Genomic DNA, 22,134 nt, shown 5'->3' with positions numbered 1-22,134 from the left:
AGCTGTCTCCATCCTTCAAATACATCTCCAATATTTACCAGGGGGTTGTTACGTCTCTGGTCACGCAACTGTTAGAAACATGCTGTTTTCTTTTTTTTATGTCATGTAGAATCTATCTCCGATGATCCTGTTCGTTTGTTTGCTGCTTTCATGGCTGTACTACCGTTACAGCTGTAGCACGCTGGGTTTACGTTTTTACAGGTATATCTGGCAACCCGGCCTGCCTGTCAAACTGGGCCGTTGATAACAACACACAGATCAAAACATAAACATAAATTCCGTCACGGAATGTAAATTTCAAAAAGAAAAAATACTGAAATTAGCATTGTTGTCAGAAAAGATAGTATTTCAGTTTAACATGTTTCCTTAATATCTGATGAGGCATTGGTGTCATTTTTGGATTTATTACAGTACAAATATTACATATTGGACCTTTAAGCTGTACACTGACCATATAGTGATTAACTAGAGGAATAGTAAGGCTCCTTATTAGTAAACATCATAAAGTTACAAAATAAATTGAATAAATAAGAAAATCAGTTGGGTTAGGGTGGGGGGTGGGGGGGGCGGACTTGTTCTGTCAGCTTTTCAGCAAGTGAGTGGACATTTACCGCCCCGTGTGGCACAGGTGGTAAACTGCAGTTTAGCCATATACACTTCAGCACCACAGGCAGTAAACAGCTCCACACTGCGCCTGCTCAATACTGCATAATACTTCCTAAAGTCTGAGTTGTGATTCAGTGATTGTCAATCTATAATCAGTGATAAATACAAATGGAGGAAAACTGTAACCTTCAGCCTCTGATCATTTTCAACCAAAGCCAATCTCAATTCAAAATATACCTAGCATATAGTATGTATATGTTTTTTTCTCTAAAAGACAGTGTTTTCTGGGGAAAACAAGAATTAAGATGTTTGTATGGCTTATTATAGTGATTCTATCTACAAAAGTTATATATTTGAGATAGCCTACATGCCAGGTTAAATAGACTGGTAAATTGCATGCTCAATGTAAAAATATGGATTGTATGTGATTAGACCTTCCATAATACCCTACATGGAATTGTATTAGGCCATGTGTATTACCATTTTCATAATAAATCAAATAGATACACACTGCACAGTGGCATGTATTGTGTTAAATAGCCTATACATACCGGCAACAGTCCCCAATATGTTTTGTATTTTACCTGTGCATTTTTTGGCACTTTGTAGTCTTTTTTTGCCCTGAGAATTTGCCAGTTCTTTATTTACATGTTTGCCATTGCATATGTCATGCTATCTGCCTTTGCTCATAGGCCTATCGTTTGTTGGTCAATTTTCTGTAGCACTGCTCTCCTGCTGGCAGTAGGCCTACTATCTCTTTCCTATCTCAAGTTGACTGCCACAAGCGGGATGGAGGACAAATCAACAAAAGCTAAACAATAAACCATAATCCATTTTACCAACAGGGGCTTGAATAATAGGCCATTGAAACGCAAGTCTTTTCCGGGGAACCCCTGGATCCCCCCAACCCCAAGGACCTCTCTAGTGGTGCTAGGACCTAACTTTGGAAAGCACGTTTGCTCTGTCTGCTTATTTCCCTATGTCAGTGTAAACACTTTACGAAAATAGTTTTTCTACGCCACTGTTTTTTCTGCTTATCGAGCCTGCAGGCTCAAGCTGTGCCTGCATCCACTCAGGACAGCCTACTTATACGGTATCGGCACTGACGTTATATCGTCTCTGCTCCACACCCCCTCCTCCTCTGTCTCTGCCTGTCTCCGCACTGCTGGCCCCTATCCGTTGTGTGTCACAGGCGGTATCACAGCAGCAGACATTTGGCGAGGAAAAACACGGACTGCGGTCACATACTGCGCGCTTATGCTTCGCGTGGACGTATCGGGGGCGAACAGGATTGTATATTAATTTTCGCGGCATTGTGCACTGTCTCCGAAGAGCATTTCTTCCTTTGACACCCCCTCCCATCTGCTTGTGTGGATGGTTGACTGCGGATTTGATGGTGCTGAGCAGGCTCGTCTGATTGAAGGCTTGCGACCAGGGGGGGCATCTGTGGGGCCGCAGGGAGAGAAACCTCTGTCCACGGCTGCGTCTGTCCTCTGCCCTGTGATTGTGAATGGACTGCGCTCCCCTCCGTGATTTTCTGCAGTCGCTCTGAGTCATTTGTGGAAGAAGATGGCGGACAGGGCTGAGATGTTTTCCCTATCCACTTTCCATTCCTTGTCTCCTCCTGGCTGCAGGTAAGAGACAACACAGAGCGACATGACGTTTGATGGGGGACGATGCTCACGGTTGATGAGTGGAGGAAATGACACTCAAGGTGATAAACATATGTATCCGTTTTGTTTTGATGACTGCAATAAAACACATTCCCTACCATGGGTAGTAGATATTTTGAATAACCTGCCGGCCTGCTGCTGCCTCCCTGCGATAGGTGCTGCAGCTAAACAGGGCCGGTTGGAGTTGATACTCATTAAAGACAACTATTTTAAGACAACTTGTATTATTCTCCGTGTGTGAAGGTGAGCAAATGGTAAATTAGATGACAAATGATTGATCTTAAGCTGTCGCGACATTGGCATCCGCCTTGCGCATTCTCTGTGTGAGGCCCACGCCCTGTTGAGTCCAACCCAGGCAAGGGCATGTTGCTGAACAATGATTTACGGAAGTCCACTGATATTGACATTGTTTCAAATGTCTCTAATGTGACCTCTGCGACACACAATATGACAAATCAGCTTGCGTTTTCTTCTCGCCTAAACACAATTGTGAGTGGGATTCTACTGGCTGGTAGAGATCAATAACTTGTGCTGAATTAGTGACACAGTATTCTCTCCAAGGTTGTCCATGTTAGGTTAAACGACATGGCATGGGGTTTCTTTAATTGTTTTTTGGATGTAACTTAGGCCTGGTAAGATGTGGAGTAATGCAACACTTTGGGATTTGGATAGAATTGTGTGGAGGCTGCTGCAATATTCACATCTGCTTATGCCTTGAGGCAGATTGGAAAATGTTCCAGAAACATGATATATTTCATTGTATTTCTAATTTCATTACCATATGCAATAATGTCACGCCTACTATTGCTGACATAAGGCCTTCCTCTCTGTTACCAAATACAGTAGAATAAATCCTATTAACAAAAACAATTATTTGAAAAATGTTGTGAATGTCTATTGTTACATTTTTGTTTGTAAAAGTATGCATTTGATGTTGCTTAGAGCACTTCTTTGCACATATGCATATAGTGCCCCTGTGTCTGCCTTGTCCGTGTTACAGAATGCAATCACATTAGCAAGCCAGATCCCAATGGATTTTATATCCACAACATGCACTCATGTGGGATTTAGTTGTAGCTTCATCTCATGGCTGGATCATATCAGATCAATAGGCCTTTGTTTTACAGGACTACAAATGACCTTAGTTCAGAGCATAGAGCCAAACTTTGGCCATTGCATCAATAATAGCGTTGGTGAACAGCTAAAGCGAACTAGTCATAATTCATGTTTTATTTATTAGAGGAATTGGGATAACTCTTTTCTTTATGCAGTCTTTTCGCCAGCTGATACAGTATATTGTGTTACTGACTTTTTAGTATACTTCTCAGTGCTCAGAAATAAAGCCAGGTTTACAGATGACATGTAAAGAGCAGTTGCTTGCATCACTATATTAAAGGAGAACTCCAGGCAATTTTTACATTAATCTTGATCGCTATAAATATGTGAGTACAGTCGATAGCAAAAAAAATGAACAGAATCGGTTCTAGCAAACTGGAGTTGCTGCAGCTAATGCCCATACCTCCCATTTAGCTAAAACGGCAGTTTTGGGGGCATATAATAAAGAGTCCTTTGTACCTCTTAACAGACACAAAATGCAATTAAAATGTCTGTGCAACATGAACAGGGCAGTCTGTGTTCAGCCAGGCTTCTGCAATAATGATCACGCAGCAGTTCCGTGTGTATTTGCAACTCATCTACTGTGTGTGACATCGATCTGGCGTTGGTGAGTAGGAGTCTTTGCAGTGGCGATCTGTTTGGTAGTTTCCTTAGCCGGGCTAGCTGGCCTGACCGGCCTCCTTGCTTCAGCTTCCTCCCCGCCTTCCTCGCCTGCCACGACCGACAACAATCCAACGAGCGCCCATTGGTCTGGTGGATGTCCTCCTTCGTGGCGAAAAATTGTAGTTTTAGTTTTATTTCCCCCTCAAAAATAGGTAATTGAGCACTATAGTGGTTATGACCATATCAGTGACTATGTAACTACATGGAAACAGACCAAATTATGTCTGTGGCTTGCACAGTGATAGCAGAGAAGGCTAACGGTAGTGTCACGCTGAAGTCCCGTGGGAATTCAGTTGTAGCAGGAAAAGGTAAACAGTAGTGTGCAGGTCGGAGCGTAGTGTGTGAAGAGTGAAGATCAGAGGTGAATAAGCTTGGAGTAAGTATAACTGTCCTCTGGAGGACATAGCCAGAACAGTGGGCGCTCGGTGGATTGTTGTCGGGCCGCGGAAGGCGACAAAGGCAGGGAGAAGCAAGGATGCCAGGCGGGCCTGCTAGCCCGGCTAAGGGAACTATCACACAGATCTTCAATGCCAAGCCTCCTACTCACCAACGCCAGATCGATCATACACAAAATGGATGCGCTACAACTACACACGGAACTGCTGCGTGTTGATTACCACCGAAGCCTGGCTGAATACACTGACGGCCAGACGGCAGCTAGCAGGGCGAGCTAGCTACCGGCAGGATGTCTGAGTTGAAAAGGCATCTTGTTGTCACGTAAGGGCCCTGTTCATGTTGCACAGACATTTGAATTGTATTTTGTGTCTGTTATGAGGCACAAAGGCACTCTTTAGATCATGCCCCACACAACTAACCTTTAGCTAAGTTGGAGCTCTACATGTAGCTGCAGCAGCTCCGTTTTTTGATTTTTTATTCTGTTGACTGTACTAGCATATTTATAGCGATCAAGATTAATGTAAAAATTGGCCGGAGTTCTCCTTTAAGGGTTGAAACTGTTCTGTTACACTTGATTGTTTTGAATAATGTGAACATTCAAGAGTACACAAATTATGCCTATTTGTTTAGCTATGAATCATGATTTCTGTCTGTGAATACCAATAATTCACTTCGATTAAATATTAGTATTTGGAGCATAAGGAGATGAAATGTCCAGATATGTAGATTTGTTTTCTGAAAGTATATTGTTTAGTTAGTAATAGGTTTGTGTGTGTGTGTGTGTGTGTGTGTGTGTGTGTGTGTTTTCCTTCCAGTATGTTTATGTTGTGTCTATGTGTTTGTGTGTCTAACTGATTCATGGGTGAAGCCACCAGTGGTGTGATGGTGTGGTACAGTAATCTGCCTTACATAACCTTAACACTGTTTCCAATGGGCAACATAATCCGTAAGTGAGCCCATCTTTCTCTCCTGAGTACCAGAAATGTATGACAGACTATAATTTCTCCTGGCCTCTCAGTCTTTCCATTGAAAAAAACTAACCTTAAAAGGTACATATCAGCTGCATATCAAGTGCACTTTTCAATTGATGTAACCTCTAATTGGTGTTGGTAAGATATGTGAGTGTACTCATTTACAACATAAAATGAGGGACATGGTTTCATATGGGGAAGTTACGTAATCAATACTTCATTTTTCCATCAAGGCTTTATCTTACAGATACACTATATTTATGTAGAAAAGAACTCCATCCAGGTATGCCATGATTAAAGTTAATAAACCCCTGTTGTGGTTTGCTGAAACCTAAAACTAATGTGCTGATCTATCAAAATGTGGGACTTATAGCGTACCAATGACCCATACTTTAGAATTCATTGATTACATTTTGTGAAAGGATTGTTGTTCTAAATTTGCTGAGGCAGCAGTCTTAATGCAGACTGGTGGGAGGTCATTTTTGGGGGGGTTAGGCTGTATGTGGGAGGGTTGGGTTTGGAAAGCAGGTTCCATTTTAGATCTGGTTTCAAAATGGTTTAATGTGTTTAGCTTCAACAAATCACCTACTGAGTATTTATGATCTCTTCTATTTTTTATGTAAAAATGTATTCATAACATTTATTTTTTCAAATAAATTGTGGAGCTTAAAATGGATATAAATGGATTCAACTAGACTGTATATGATTAGTCAATTTGTCAGTTAGTTGATCAACTCAAAATATATCAGCAATTGTTTAGATAATTGATTAATCAAGTCATTTTTTAAGCAAAATGGCAAAAATTCACTGGTAACAGCGTCTGAAATGTATTTCCTGGTTTTCATAGTCTTCCACGACAATAAATCGATTTTATTTAGAATGTCACCTGTTGATCAGACAGAACAAGAAATTTGAAGACATTGCCTTGAGCTCTGGGAAACTGGTATGGATGTGTTTCACTTCTTTCTGAGTAACCAAAGAATCAAGAAAATAATCGGCAGATTAATCAATAATGACAATAATCTTTAGTTGCAGCCCTAGATTCAAAAACGGATTTGAAAGGGTTTTTGATTTGATAAGATCATTTGATTCCAGATTCAGATTTGATATAATTCTGTCAAACCCCAGTTGAATTCCATCATAGTACATCTGTATTTTAAAACAATCCCTCTCCCTGCGAATCTCATATGTTTAGCAGTCGATGTTCCACTTTTGCCTTCCATCTCTTTGAAGGCTGTTTGAGAGGGCAGAGGGGGGGAAGTGAGTGGTGGGTATGGTTACCATGGGGTAAGAGGCTTAACTCAAACACAGATTCATGTCAATCTTTGCAGCGGCTTGTTGCTACAGCTGTGTTTTTCCAGTCATCATATTTAAGCCTTGGTTTTCCCCATGCTGAATGTTTTCCATATCATCATTTCTTTCTCGGATGACTTCATCAATCCCAAATACAGACAAATCATCTGCTCTGAGATGCATCATGTCCGCCTTTGGTACAACCAACACTTGGCATGTTTTTACATGACAACAATCTTTGTTAAATGTATGACTTGTTGCTACAGCTGTGTTTTTCCAGTCATCATATTTAAGCACCCCCCTTTGTATCTGTATCTATTTTAATATTTTTATCAGTTTTCTTCATGTGTGTCAGATTCAATGCCAATTTGACTTGGTTTTCATCAGTATGACGCCAGTGAATGTTTCCCATCTATCAGCATCATTTGCTTTACATCGGATGACTTCATCAATCCCAAATACAGACAAATCATCTGCTCTGAGATGCATCATGTCCATGGCCTGTGTGAAAAAGTTTGGTTCTAAACTGTGGTTGATGGTTCAATTTTAGCATCAGGTTTGGATCTGACACAGACAACAGAGAGTGCCTCATGCCGAGACCCAAAGAAATTAGGTTAAATGTATGTCTGGAAAGGGTTGTGTGTTTGCGAACCACAGTGGGTGTGTGGTGAACCTTCCCAGGACATTACTGATGGTCCAAGAGGGTGAAAAGCCTGCAGGGAAATCATGCCTCCACCATCAGGAAAAGATGGGCAAAAATGGCCTGCATGGCAGAGTTCCAAGGAGAAAACCACTGCTGAGCAAAAAGAACATCAAAGCCACAGAACAAATGTCCTTTTGGGACAACATTTTCAAAAGATGATGATGTCACAACTGTAAAATATGGTGGTGGAGCAGGTGGTGATGGTTGAAAGGCAGCTTAATTACAGACAACACCCCATCACCCCCACCCCCCCCCTTTGTATCTGTATCTATTTTAATATTTTTATCAGTTTTCTTCTCAGATTCTTATTTTTTTCTCATTTCATTTTTTGACTGTGGACATCCATTCTACTGTAATGTTTTTACATATATACAACTTTATAGGCATTTGTATTTGTTTTAATTGGAGTCACTAGGTTTATTTAAGGAGTAGCTATACCATATCAGGTTTAGCTATGGAAGCAATGAATACCTTTTTTTTTGAATGGTCAATAAAACATCAGAAAATAGTCCATCACTATTTTGTAGAGTCCAAGGTGACATCTTCAAATGTCTTGTTATGTCCGACAAAGAGTCCTAAACCCAAAAAGACTCAATTTACTATAATAATGCAAATAATCACATTTAAAGGTCCCATGGCATGAAAATTTAACTTTATGAGGTTTTTTAACATTAATATGCGTTCCCCCAGCCTGTCTATGGTCCCCCAGTGGCTAGAAATGGTGATAGGTGTAAACCGAGCCCTGGGTATCCTGCTCTGCCTTTGAGAAAATGAAAGCTCAGATGAGCCGTTTTGGAATCTGCTTGTTATGAGGTCATAACAAGCAAGGTTACCTCCCCTTTCTCTGCTTTGCCCGCCCAGAGAATTTGGCCAACCCATGAGAGAGAGACATCATGGCTTTCAAACGAGAAAAGTGGCAGTTGGTCAAGGCCACAACCCCACCCTCCACCTTGCCCCTCCCTCTCTCCTCCTCAATACAGTCACAGAAATGGTACATACTAAGGAAAGCTCATTGTGGGACTGGCTCTAGTGGCTGTAGTTCTGCACCAAAGCTGAATTTCGGGAAAGAGACTTCAGATACAGTATTAGGGGACCACTAAGGTCTATATAAAAGCATCCAAAGAGCACTGTGTCATGGGACCTTTAAGAAACTCAACCTATCAAATGTTGGACTTTATTGCTTGAAAAATTACTTCATTGATTAATCAATTATTTAAAAAAAAATTAAAGTGTGTAGATGCTCAGTGAGACAGTTGAGATTTTATTTTCAGACAAAAAAGGACACCTTATGCATGAACATGCAGTCAGTGTGTATACAGAATTAGACAAGCAAAGATGACATCGTGCCGGTTTGACAATTTCTGGTGCGGACTTGACAGGATCAGAAGTGGCAGAGAATAGCTGTTAGTACAAATGTGGGCTGGAGAGATTGTTTGAGAAGGGAAGGAAGAAAACGAAAAGAAGGAGCTGAAGACACACAGAGGTGGTTGCAAAACCTCAGCAGTGCCAGTGAATCTGGGTGTGCCTTTGCAGCAACCCGACCGGTATCAGTGAATGGTCATTTTGTGCTGACTTGTTTTCTTGGATTCTCATTTTGCTCAGCATATCACAATTCAGAATAGGTTTGAGACTGATGTGATGTAGGCCTTATTTTTCTGCACACGTATGAAGAGTGGTATAGTTATAATTCCCCTCCAGCTTCAAACCATAATTATTTAGAATGATCACAAGCAGGGTTGGACTGAAAGCAAGCGGAGTCACAGTGCGCTGTCGGATAAGCAGCGAGTGGTATGGTGTGACAGTAACTGCACGCTCACTTGGATGCTGTCTAAACACCAAAGCAGGAACATGGACATGTAATGTCAACACTGCAATGGTGGCTGCATCTCACTATGTGATATAGATTCTGAAATCAAAATAATGCAGAATACTTTTTTAGCAAGTGACATAAAACATACAAGGTGATATAACATGAGAAGTTTGTATGTGCATGCATATGAGGTGTACCTGTTCACTGATTATCCAGAGTAACAGACAATATTTGCGGTAGCGGTTGAATTTTGTAATTGTACATTTTCAAAGCACTATCAAACTATCTGCATGGCCGGACCGTTTAATGTGCTATACAGTATGTGTAAATTAATTCATACCACATCCATTTTGGGACATTAGTGTACTTAGTTTGAAAACAAGACCATCACAAACAGCATTAGAAGCCTGGAGTTGCAGTTGCGGTTGGTCAGATTTCACAGGAAATCATTTGCATTGTTTGTTGTCTCCATGAAAAATTGCTTTGTGCCATGACGCAAACAAAGATTTTGATTTGTCTAGTGCAGTTAAACCTTTTGAATTCAACATTTCTACTTGACTAGCTACAGGCTTCTCATTGCCCTCCATCCTTGTCCACCTCAACTATTCCAACCCTTCATCCAGAAACAGAACACAGGACTTTGTTCCACCTATATTTGTTTGTGACAACTGGCTTGGATACAACTGCACTGTTGTGGTGTTTTTCCATTGTGAATCACACACACACACACACACACACACACACACACACACACACACACACACACACACACACACACACACACACACACAAACATACATCTACACATACAGCTTCCCTGAAGACTTCGATAGGTGAAGAGCTCATTGGTCTGCATTGGTGACCTTATGTGACCATGTGGAATAATCTTGATACCTCCAGTCACAAACCTACAAACCACACCCAAGGTTCATACCATTTTCATCTTTGATGATGAATGGTAATAAATAATATGTTGTCTCACAATGTCTGGCACCGGTAATATGCAATAATGCAATGGCACCAGTGTCATAAGGCAAGTTACATGTTAATCCACTATTATACGCTATATAATCAATTTTACTAAGATAACAACAAACTGTCTTGTCCGTCTAATAAATAAAATTTATCCTGATTTAATAACATTTGATGTGGAGCAAACACAAGTGCTCAGAAGCAAAGAGCATGCATATGTGCATTTGCTGTGTACACACACACACACACACACACACACACACACACACACACAAACTCAAGGTTAATTATTAAAGTGGGAAACCCTTATTATGTCCCTCAGTCTCATTTAGAAAAATGAAATATCAAAACACTTGCAGTGAGCATTTTACATTTATTCTGCTTGAGGATGATGCAATTTTATGGACACATTTTTCCGTTTTTAATATTCAAATCAAAATATATTGTCAATTATATAGAGTGGACACAGACTTTTAAATATTATCTGATCAGGTTTATGGTCAGGTTAGGTTACACTGACGACAGTTAGACAGCTGATGCAAAGCCGACTTGGTTGTTGGTGCGGTCATAGACGGAGTAGTACTCTCTGAGGAACACGTCTCCAAAGATCCACAGGGGCTGGCCATTCTGAGAGGGCAGGTAGGTGGGGTTGATGTTCACTGAACAGAACTGGTATCCATTCTGGTTTTGCTAAATGTGGAGACAGGTGATTTGAAATGTTTATAACATTGCACGCACACCCACAAATCATTCAATGTGACATGCACATAAAGGGACACATACACAAATTACACTCTGCATGCATGTAAAAAAACGTACCTGTTCGATGTAAGCAGAAGGAGGCAGAGGGAAGGCAGTACCGCTGATAACAAAGCTGAGAGTTGGCAGGTTGTTGATTTGGCTGCAGTCCACCATGTACTGGAGACAACAAAGAGACACTGTTAAGAATGATAGAAACGCAGACCAAAACAAACCGGCCCAATTTGTATATAGTTTAATTTCATTCCTACTTTTCCACTTTTGAATGGTATGGTATGGTAAGGTATGTTTTGGGACCTTCACCTCAACTGCTCAATATGACTTTTAAATAAATGCAGCCTGCGGACAGAGCTGGATCTTTATGGGCAATAATAATGATGGCTAACTTTCATACTACTTCTCTGTAGGAGCGTCTGTCTGTCTCCATTTGTCTTACCATTCCATATTGACTCTGTTGAGCTCCAATGGCCTGCATGATGTTACCCATATACTGGCTTGGGGCTGTCAGCGATGAGGTTCCAGTGTCCACAATGGACTGGCAGCCCTGAGAGCACCAGCCGGTCTCTTGGCCATTGATCTGGAATCTGCAAGGCACCACACATGCCAAAGATTTTCATGCAGTCATATTAGGACACAAAAAAAAACTCATCTAGGAAGCTATACTATACAGAAATACAGAAGAGCGTTTGATTTTTCACGTTGATGAAATGTTGAAAAGCACTGACCCTTGAACGCCGATCTGCCAGTAGGTCTCAGAGGTGACAGGGGTCCAGTAGATCTGGCCCTGGTACATGCTGTTGTCCACTCCTCCAAAAGAGAGCTCACTGCCCTGCTGCCCTCCCCTAAACCAGACAACAAACCAAAACTTAGCTGCAAGCTCTCCATGTGGATATACAGTCTTATTTCAGGCAGTACAGTATGTCCTATATGTGATGATGCATGTTTTACACTACTCAGTAGATCTATTGTGTCACCTGGACAGGTAGAAAGCAAATATGTCGTCATTCAGCAGGTCTTGAGAAATCATGTTGTCCATGACAGGAGTCTGTCCTCCAGCTGAGATGGCTGGATAGGCCAGGCCGAGGATGCCATCAAACTTGGCAGCCAGAAAGGGGTTACTAGGCTCCTGTGTGCTCAGACCGATCTCCTGGTTTGTGACCACAATGCTGCCTACCTATGGGTCCAAAACCAACCAATACGATGAGTAAGATGCCAATTCATAAACTGTATTTATACATGTTCAAGCTTCAGCCTAGACAGCAACGTCAATAAATGAATTGGGTAAACCTCTGTTGATTCTATAAATCATTTCAATGATTCTGCTAGTTCTACATTTGTAGTTTTGAAAGTATTTTGTGTATAAAAATTGTATTCCTTTTCTTTTCACTAATTCAACACTTTACATAAATTGTCAGCTGCACTGATCTTTGAAAATGTCTGCTTTCTGGTAGTACTCCAGTCTAGTCTTTTATTTAACTGATGTACTTGGTTTGAATGATTTGTTTTGACTCACATTGACAGTGTCATAGCCCAACTGTCCATAGAGGCTTCCAGCTCCATAGGGTAGGTAGACACTCTGTCCATTGGCAGAGAAGGTAGACGACTGCTGGGGGTCGAACTTTGTGTGTGCGTCTGCAAATGGAATAGAGTGGGATTTTTTCTGAAGCCCTTTCTACAAACATGTCCTCATGCCTTGCAAAGCCTTTTGACATACTGATAATTCATTTGTTTATAGAAATCATGAGCTAAATATGAACTAACACAGTGTCTGATGTTTCCCAAAAACCGAATATGCTTAGTGACATGCCTGTAATTACACTAGAACTCTAAATCCCATGTATGTACAATATGTAATCTCTTGACTAGCTCTGCACGCTTGGCCTATATCAGCTTTAAGTCCTCTGGAGAAGTTCTTCACATGCAAACATGTTCTATGAGAGTGTGACAGATGAGGGATTTTGTAGTAAAAAGCCTGTTGGTTTGTACTTACTGCAGGCCTGAGTGTTACAGTAGGTGGAGTCCACCCACAGGTTGGAAGAGCCGGTGTCAAACAGCACTTGGAGGGACTGGGGGGGTGTTCCAATACTGATGGCGCCAAAGTAGGTGGTCTGTGCAACACATTGGTTGAAGGAAAAGAACGGGAGGAACAGAATAAAAGATAGTACAAACCAATCAGTCAGTCAATGCTTTCATCAAAATGCTGTGCTGCAGTGTGTAAAAGTGCCGTTAGGATTTCTTACATCAGCGTAGTTATTGATGTACATGCTGGCAGAGCCGGCGAACTGATCGGGGTAGTACTTGAGAGCCGGATCCTGGTAAGGTAGCTCGATCCCTTTGTCTCTCAGGGCCTCACGCATGGATTTGTGCTTCTGCAGAGGGATCCTGAGGAAGTAAGAAGCAAAAACTATGACTTTCACTTTAAGTCACTTTAGCAGTAAAAAAATAGTATGATTTTGCGCTCTGTTTTTTTTGTTTTTTGTTTTTTTATCACAAAAGAGGCACAGAATTGAGAAATACAAAGAGATAGTTTTTCCTTACTTTACTTTAAGTCCCTCTGCGAGCACCACAAAGACCAAAACAGCAACAAGACACTTCATGATCCCTCCTGTACACACAGCACTCCTTGATGGATACAACTCTGCTTGAATCTGAACAGGCTTTATATACACATGTTTAGGATCATATCAGCCAGACTGTTATCAAAACTTCAGTCATATCAGTTCAGACAAAGTGACCCTTAGAGCCTTTATCTTTAAAGCTATACTTAATTTACACATTAAACCTCCTGCGTTAGCCACACTCCACAAACACAGCCAAAAACCTCTTAATTACACATATTTAAAACAAGGACATAATTAGATGCTATTAATTTGGGCACATCCAATGGAATAATATAGTGGCACCATTAAATAACTCATATGGGTATTTAAATTTGGCACTTTAAGTTCAGTAAGCCTACGTACTTAACTTTTTTCTGTTGTCCCGTGATCCTAAATGTATAGCATAGATAAATATTGCTTGTTTTACACGAAAACCAATACAAATTGTAGAAATAAGTTTTTAATCTAAAAACTATACATAACGAAGTATGATGAATGTGTCTTCTTGTCTTTTAAGAAGTTGGTGCTGAGTACTGAGCTATGACTTTGAGTTTGGATTATGAATTATTTCTAGCATTTTGTAATAAGAGCTTTCTGTTGTTTTCCCTGAAAATGTTCTGCATGCTGTTGGAAATCCTCAAGTTGTAGCATTAGTACAATTGTATCCAATTAAATACACATATCAACAGCAAGGTCAAGTCTAATTGTTTGTGTGGAACTGTAACTTTCCGCAAATGAAAAATGAATGTGTTTTAAGGCTTCAGTATCAGTAGCACCCTAACCACACAGTTTTATCGAAACCTTTCGTGCCATTCAGCTTATCATAACTTTTAATATTGTTTACATTTGATAGCTTTTTTATATGATACGCTTAAGGGCATGCAGTTAAGATGAAAATGTGTTTATGCAATTTATTTTTGCTTTTTGTGCTTTGACTGAACTATAGTAATGGACCAAAGGCTTATAACAGGCAATGTTCATTTCATATAAGTTTAATTGCATTCTCAATAACCTCAAAACCCCCTTTTTACCCTTTAATATATCCGCCATGCTTAGCTTTGAATTGTCCCTGTATGTTATGTTAGTAGCACTTGATGTACATTAAAGCAGACCATTAGCATTGGGACACTCTGATTACAATGACTTTTTCATGACCCTCTTTGTTATACTTTTAGGTGCATCAGTATGTCCTTGTTTTCTCCAAGGGACCAATATTTGGGATACTATATGACTGCGTGATGTAAGCTCACCTCCATACGTAATATGTGGAGTGCCCTTTTCTTAGTAGGAAAGCTGCAATGCAGCATTTCCTTCAACACAAAGCAAGCTAACTGCTGTAGAACTTTGAGCCTGCTGAAATTAATGGGGCAAAGATGAGATATAGTCTAATCAAGAAAACTTGCAATGCCACAGCTCATTACAAATGCATCACTTCCCTCCGGTAGTGTGCTGTTGCTGTACATACTCTGTTTAGAACATCTTAGTACATACTCTGTTTAGAACATCCACAGCTCATATGACATAATCCAACCAACTTAATGTGAAATTTAATTGCAATACTGTATGTGTTGCTGTTGTCATTCCACACCACTGAAATGTGTCACACTTCGTTGGTGTGGATTTTTAAGGAAAAGAAGGTAGAGGACGTGGGTGTGTGCTGCCTGTGTCCAGTATATGTGACTGAGACCCAGATAGACAGTAACAGGCCATGAGTTAGAACAGGTTTCCCCTAGAGCAGGTCTCAGTGTGTGGGCATAAATCAATGAGAAATTCCCCTCATATATTGTCTCTCATGTGTTTCCAGGCCAGCACACGACATCAGCCTGGAGGAGTTTGATGATGAAGATCTCTCTGAAATCACGGATGACTGCGGGATTGGACTCAACTATGACTCTGATCCTTATGAGAAGGTGGGGCCCTCTATTGTTGTTATGTGGTTTCTTTTATTGAAAAGTGACCTTTTCTTGCATCTCTTGCGCTTTGTGTCTCAAATATTTGAAAGTTTTGGAATGGAACCCATTTTTCTGTTTTTTACCAAATTTTGGCATATCGGTTGCTCCTCTGCAGTGACAGGAGAGAAACTTCAAGCAAGCTATAGTAAAAATGAGCTGACACGTGTTGCATACTTAAGGTGACAGAAAGAAAGATAGAGACTGACTTGGTTTGCATAGCTATTTAGTGTTGAAAACTGCTTATTTGCACATAGCTATCTTATGTAAGCACTGGATTTTTATTTAAGCGACCAGCATTTCAGTCGTCACAGTAATTGTCATAAGCCTCTGATATTGATATTATAATACCAGTGGCAAAATGATAAACATGCGTGGCTTTGGTAAACATTGTGACGCTTCCTTTATGTACTCTGATAATCATACAAATCATCATACACACTGGATCTGAGCAAACAGCATACATTCACTACACTCCTTGGCATATAATAGAAATTCTAAGTAGCATGTCCACTAAGCATCCTGTTCTAGTGACTGTGTTAGGAATTATATGCAAATAATTTAATCATTAGCTGCAACACCCCACATGTCCGACCAGCTTAGACCTTAATTACACAATTTCTAAGAATTATTTTCTCATATCCTCCCTCTCTCTTTCTGTCTTTCTCCCTCTCTCCATCCTGTGGGATGTAAATGTTTTATGCTGGTGGCGTGGAGCCACAGCTACAGCAGAGGGTGGGTGACCCAGTGCAGTTTGCTGCTATGCAGAGACAACGTCCCTCCCTCCCTCCCATGTGTCTTCCCTTCCTTCCCTGCTATGCAGTGTTGCTCGGAGACAGAGCTCAGATTCCCTCCCCCTTGCTCTTTACCACTTCTCCACTCCCTTTCCCCCTTAAAGCTATGGTTCCTTCACTTTCTCCCTTTCTCTCTCTCTCTCTTACTGCCGAGGTGACTGGAAACAGGGATTTAGCTCAGGGATGGTTGGTTCTGAGGGTTAAGCTCTCAGTATAAATCTGTGCTAGATATTTTGCTTCCTCCACTGTAATCCACCAACAAAACACATTATGGATAGCTAGCAGCCCTTCTGTAGCAAAGCTGTGTTCATGTAGCATGTGAGGAAACCTCTCCAGTAAGAAAGACTTTTTCTTTTTCTTTTCTTTTTGTTCCAGAGAGGCAATACAGTATAGTAAACCATGCATCAGTATCCTTTTCCTCCTCTCTCCCTTCCACACGTGTTCACACACACATGCACACACACACACACACACACACATACACACACACACACACACATCATATACACATCAGCAAAGGCTGTGACTGCTCACTTCACAATCAAGAAAGCGCACGGCAGAGATAGTGTCGGTCCTTGTTACATTGCATCATTGCCCACAGGAAGTAATCTTGCTGACATGGGATGGATAGGACAGACACCCAGTTGCCCTCTGAGTGTGTCCATGTACATTTAAATAACAGAGAATGAAAGGTGAGATGTGCAAAGGGTATTACGCATGGTATTTGATTTTGCCTGCATCAGTCGGGTGGGTGACACTGTTAGCTCGTCAGCAGCAGCAGTCACTCCCTCGTGCACAACACTCTGCTGATTAAGAGAATGGCTTCTGTTTTTTTGTCAGTATGATTTAGCCATATTGGGCAGCATGTCTTTGATGTTTAGAAAGAACAGCCAAACTAAACAGTGAGATTATCCTCCGGCCCCAATCCCCAGCTCTGATTAATTCCAATTCGTTATGGGGTTCAGGTCTTAATCTGCATAACCCTTTAGATCGGTACTTAGCTTTTTTTGACAGGAGCACACACATACGTACATGTGAACAAAAACAAATAGACACACTTAAAAAAATTGCTTATTCTGTCATCCAGAGCTAAAGAGATAGGCAATTAAAGATTGTTCACATGGGTTTGTTATCAATGTCTGATTTTATATCTCTGAGGAAATGGTGATTGCTGGCCAAATGCCAACTTGCTATAGCATTTCCGACTCAGGCTGTCCTTTCCTACTATCCGTTATGTCAGAGGGGATTAGGTTTGAGAATGTATTTTCAACCGTGTGATTTGTTTTTTCTCCTTGACCTTTAATTATTTTAATCCAGAATATCAAAATAACTAGCAGAGAGACCACAATAGAGGGAGCCCCTCCCTTTTTTGTCTGAATCTTCCCCCCCCACACATACACACACACCCTGCTGCTTTCTGCCGTGACTCTCCCCTGATTCTTCACTTCCTGTCTCTCTAGCATCCATCTCAGTCTCTCCACAGCCCCGATTGAACACCATGAGCGCATGCATAATTCAGTGTGTGACAGAGCAATGGTGTATCTGTGTCTCTACGTAGTGCTAGTTAAAAATGTGGAAATTGAGTAATACACTGATAGATGGAGGCCATCACACACTAGGTGGTCTCCATTAATGGTAGGCTAATCGACATCTGTCATACCCTCCAACATAAAATTCACCCAGATTAAGAGGTTAATGGGCTTTAAGTGGACAGACATGCACCCACACACAGACACAAATCATACTGTCATTACAAACAAAGTAAATGTAAGAAATACATTTGGGACGATAGTGATTATGTAGTCATACCTTTTTTTATGATCATATTGTGAGCTAGATGGGAAAAGAGCATAAATGTAGTAAATAGTAAATCATTTCCCTTTTTTCAATTATTGTAACAGTACCGCCTGAGTGATACAAGACTAATGGCTTTGCAGGTGTGTATGGAGCCAATCATGCACCAGTGAACATGTAGCCAGTAATTTATGCACTGAAAAAGACCCAAAATACAACACCTAGTCGAATACCTGACTGCAGTACTGACACAGCCAACGGATAACTCCTGTACATCTGCAGTAATTGGACAGCATTGCATTCATGGTCAATCAACAGTTGTATATTGGTCTCTGCAAGGATTTTTTGCACCTCTACCAGACCCTTCCTGTTTTCCGTTGACCCTGCTGTTAGGTGTTATAGTAAAAGGTCACTTCCTTCTCAGCCTCCACTTCTCTTCTTTGAGAGCTACAAGTGTGATCACTTGAGGATCATGTCCTCAGTTTCTCTCATCTGTCCAGTGCTTTGCTCTGTCAGCTGGTCCACTCAGTAAGCAAGATGGCCCTGCAGTTCAACCCAAAGCCTCTCCGCTCCCCACTGCTGAGGACAGTGCTGTATAGTGGAGCTGCCATGTCACTTTCTTCTGATGTGCAGCAGCAGACGCAGTAGGTTGTATAGAATTACCCTTGCTGGACAAGCCTGTGGTCTGCTAATTCATGATCCAAAAGCTGCTCTGTGTTCATCCTTTTATGCCTCCATGCTGGCGACGGCCATGGCCTGAGGCATTATGTTTTTAGGTTGTCCGTGTGGAGGGAATCTTACCCTAACCCTATTAGGCACAAACACCCACCCAACTGATTAGATTTCAGAGGTCAAAGGTCAAGGTCACTGTGACCTCACAAAATGCATTTTTGGCCATAACTCCAGAATTTGTACGCCAATTATGACGTTTCACACAAATGACTTATAGGATGAAACTCTAAGTTTTTGTCACAGTGTCGTCTCTTTGCCGACTGATCAGCATCCCGAGACACTGCCCTATTGAGCTGCTGATTAGCAGAAATGACTGAATAAATGTTAGTCTTTAGCAGAGCTGTTAAAAGTTCAAAAGTGTGTGTATGAATGTGGAGCAGTACAGCTTTTATGCATTTGGGCAGTTTGTATGATACAAAGAATAAAGTTTTAACTTTAGACTAATTTAGTTTCCATTGACTGCAGTTGTACTCTCCTATGCTTCTGTGTATGTAAGAGCTAAACTCATTCACAACACCTCCCTGTGCCAGCATAAGTCTGCTGGGTGACAGAGGAGTGACAGTCACTGGGCCTGATGGGATGTCCTTGGGAACTGGAGACTATGGAGATCGATTCTCTCCAACACACAACTCTTATTTATAGTTCTCTCTTTTTCTTCGAGTCTGTCAGGTGGCCCCCGCTAAAGGATGTCTCCTGACAGTGCAGGTTATTTTCCCGGGCAGGTGTGGCATTTTCACAACCCTGCTGATGGATCTTTGGATTTTTACCCTGCCATGGCGTTATAGGTCACATATACCCAGTGATGGATTATGATGGGTCAGTGTAAGGAAACAACATTATGAATCTTGTCTGTAGATCATGAAGTGAGAATGCCTATAATGATTGATTTAAAGGTTTCCTAACACATGCCAATACACAATTCCTTTCAAAACATTTCTCTCTCAACAGCTAAAGAACAGAAAAAATAGATATGTTAATTAGATATAAGTATACATATTCATGTGTACTCTCTCAGTAATAGATTGAGAGTTGATTTCTGTTGCTGTGGCATAAAGTGGATGCACCAGGCGTCAGCAGAATCGCGTTGGATGGCCGAGAGGGTGAGCTTTGATTCCTCCATTAAAGAGTCTGTACTGAGAGGCAAAGAAACTGCTGCGTTGCTCAAACTGTAAACCAGATAAATCAATAATTGTGTTGCTTTGTCAAATTTAAAGTAGGGAAGGGATAATCCGAAGAAAAATAAGACACAAATGTTTGTGGTAATGTCTGTGCACTCTGTCCATGATGTATCAGTTTTTATTACAGTAATATTAGCATGAGCAACGCCATATACTCAATGTTTTTAGGCTCATCAGGGGAGATGGTGTTGTTGTGATCTCACTTTTGTAAGGTTGAATGTAGGTGAGAGATTATGCAGTTCCACAATGCAGCAATGTGATCAATTTTGCCTTGTCACAGACAAAGTGCAATTGCCTCTTCTTCCATATTTAGCAGACAGTGTGAGATGTGTCAAAAAGCTACTTCATAGACCTTGCACCATCAATATACCTTGTATCTGGCAAACATGAAAACTACACAGCAGCACACTCACGTCCATGGAGGTGTGGTCTATTAAACCTCAATCATTTAGTGCACTGCTTTCCGGTAAACCAAATGAAACCTGAGAGACTATTGATTGATCCACTCTTATTTCATTGCCTCACACACACACTATCACGTCCTCCTTTCTCTTCCAAACAGTCCATCCTAAAGACTAGTTTTTTTCCAGTTTACTTTGTATTGACTTAATTGTTTCAACCTTTTCACCTTTATCTTTTCATAGGGAGGTGGGAACGCTGCTGATGCTGAAGGCTGCACTTAGCTTATCTGTCTTATGCACACACACACACACACACACACACACACACACACACACACACACAAGTGTATTCATGGGTGCACACTGCACACAGAGGACCCGAGTTTGCAGAAAGAACATATCAGCAAAATGTACTGTGGCTGCTTATGTGACAGAGTTGCCCACTACAGTGCTTTTATGTGTGTTTTACAAATGCCCTCTGTGTAATCAAAGAACATCGTGTTGCATGCCGTCCATCTGTGATCTCCTTGTTCTAATCATCTCTCAGACAGGCCTGTTCTTGGCAAAGCTTTTAGATGAAAATGGAAATAATATGCAGTGGATAGAAGGTAGCAGCTTTTTTCTTTGTGTTGACTCACTACATAACACTTTCCCCTCTGCTGTGAGAACAGGAGATGCTTTGGTTAGTTTATCTAAAACATGCTGAAGGTGTGTGTACCACATTACAAGTCTCTCTTTCTCTTTTGTCTTTCTATCTCTGTCCTTGGCCTTAGGACTCCCTCATTCTGGAGAAGAGTGACATGCACCACCCAGTCTGCTCCTTCCAGGATGACTTCCAAGAGTTTGAGATGATTGACGATGAAGATGAGGATGATGAGGAGGAAGAGGAAGAAGATGAAGAGGTTGACCCTGATGCACCCCCGTCCCCCTCTGCCTCCCCCCCTCTCTCTCCTACTCTTGGCACTCTGAAGAGCAGACCCACCACATTGAACCTCACCACTGCTGTGTCACAGGTAAGCAGCCTGAAGCTGTGGTCCTAAACACACACTGAACACAGATTAGGTATAACTCTGTACAACTTTGTTGAATATCTTCCTCTCTCTCCTCTTATTAGGATTCACTGAACAACAACAGCAGTCTCTCCCCAAAGAAAGGAAGCTGGCAGGACTCTTTACGCAAGACCTCACAGGGTGAATACATGAGTAATTAGCTGTGATAAGTTTGAGTATGGACTATAGATATGTTTTCATTGTATTCTTTTGTTGGTGTACCACACCTGCTTATTTTGACTGACAATATTTTGGTAAATCTTTGGAGAAGAAATACATTTCATACATAATAGATCCAGTTTCTTACCCAACACTAATTCATTAGCTGCATCACTTAGGGATCTTCTAATGACTGATAACAGATACAGTATATAGTCTGCCCCATCACAGCTTTCTGCAAATAATATAATAAAATATCATATCATATAATAAAATATCCTTAAATTCAACCTGATGAAACGCAAGTTGTGTATTATTTGAAAATGACATGGATTGGCTCATGTCAGGTAATTAGAAGGAAATAATCAAAAAAAAAAAAAAAAAAAAAAAATCATCAATGCACATCATATTAGATTTGAAAGTATTTTAAGTTTCTTGATTCTTTTTTTTTCTTTTTTTTTTTTAAGTTTTTCATTCGTGAAATGATTGTCCCAGATCGGCAGATGTATTGTTGCC

General features: G+C 40.9%; 2 protein-coding genes across 3 annotated transcripts in view; one reads left to right on the top strand and one right to left on the bottom strand.

Annotated features, from left to right (window-relative positions):
• Positions 1 to 1,701: 1,701 nt before the first annotated feature.
• Positions 1,702 to 22,134, top strand: part of mapk8ip2 (mitogen-activated protein kinase 8 interacting protein 2) — a 29,265-nt gene continuing 8,832 nt past the window's right edge. For both annotated transcript variants that reach the window (XM_028584936.1, XM_028584937.1), the window contains exons 1-4: positions 1,702 to 2,240; positions 15,367 to 15,472; positions 21,184 to 21,423; positions 21,525 to 21,600. In XM_028584936.1, the coding sequence (XP_028440737.1) occupies positions 2,176 to 2,240; positions 15,367 to 15,472; positions 21,184 to 21,423; positions 21,525 to 21,600 (487 nt within the window). In that variant the 5' untranslated portion in view covers positions 1,702 to 2,175. The remainder of the gene's footprint in view (positions 2,241 to 15,366; positions 15,473 to 21,183; positions 21,424 to 21,524; positions 21,601 to 22,134) is intronic.
• Positions 10,729 to 13,559, bottom strand: LOC114559916 (gastricsin-like). The gene is made up of 9 exons (XM_028584939.1): positions 13,501 to 13,559; positions 13,203 to 13,344; positions 12,953 to 13,070; positions 12,476 to 12,594; positions 11,937 to 12,136; positions 11,688 to 11,804; positions 11,399 to 11,546; positions 11,023 to 11,121; positions 10,729 to 10,893 (listed from the first exon to the last, which is right to left on the bottom strand). The coding sequence occupies exons 1-9, from the start codon at positions 13,557 to 13,559 to the stop codon at positions 10,729 to 10,731; spliced, it is 1,167 nt and encodes a 388-aa protein (XP_028440740.1).

This window comes from Perca flavescens, chromosome 8, assembly GCF_004354835.1.
Source record: "Perca flavescens isolate YP-PL-M2 chromosome 8, PFLA_1.0, whole genome shotgun sequence".
Classification (NCBI taxonomy): Eukaryota; Metazoa; Chordata; class Actinopteri; order Perciformes; family Percidae; genus Perca; species Perca flavescens.
The sequence above is the reverse complement of the archived record's forward strand: the minus strand, read 5'-3'. Positions and strand labels throughout refer to the sequence as shown.

Coding starts and splice junctions, on each gene's coding strand:
- LOC114559916 (XM_028584939.1), bottom strand. CDS start 13,559: ATGAAGTGTCTTGTTGCTGTTTTGGTCTTTGTGGTGCTCGCAGAGGGA. Junction 12,595..12,952: donor CTGTAACACTCAGGCCTGCA/GTAAGTACAAAC, acceptor TTCCATTTGCAG/ACGCACACACAAAGTTCGAC. Junction 11,547..11,687: donor TGGCAGATCGGCGTTCAAGG/GTCAGTGCTTTT, acceptor GGTGCCTTGCAG/ATTCCAGATCAATGGCCAAG.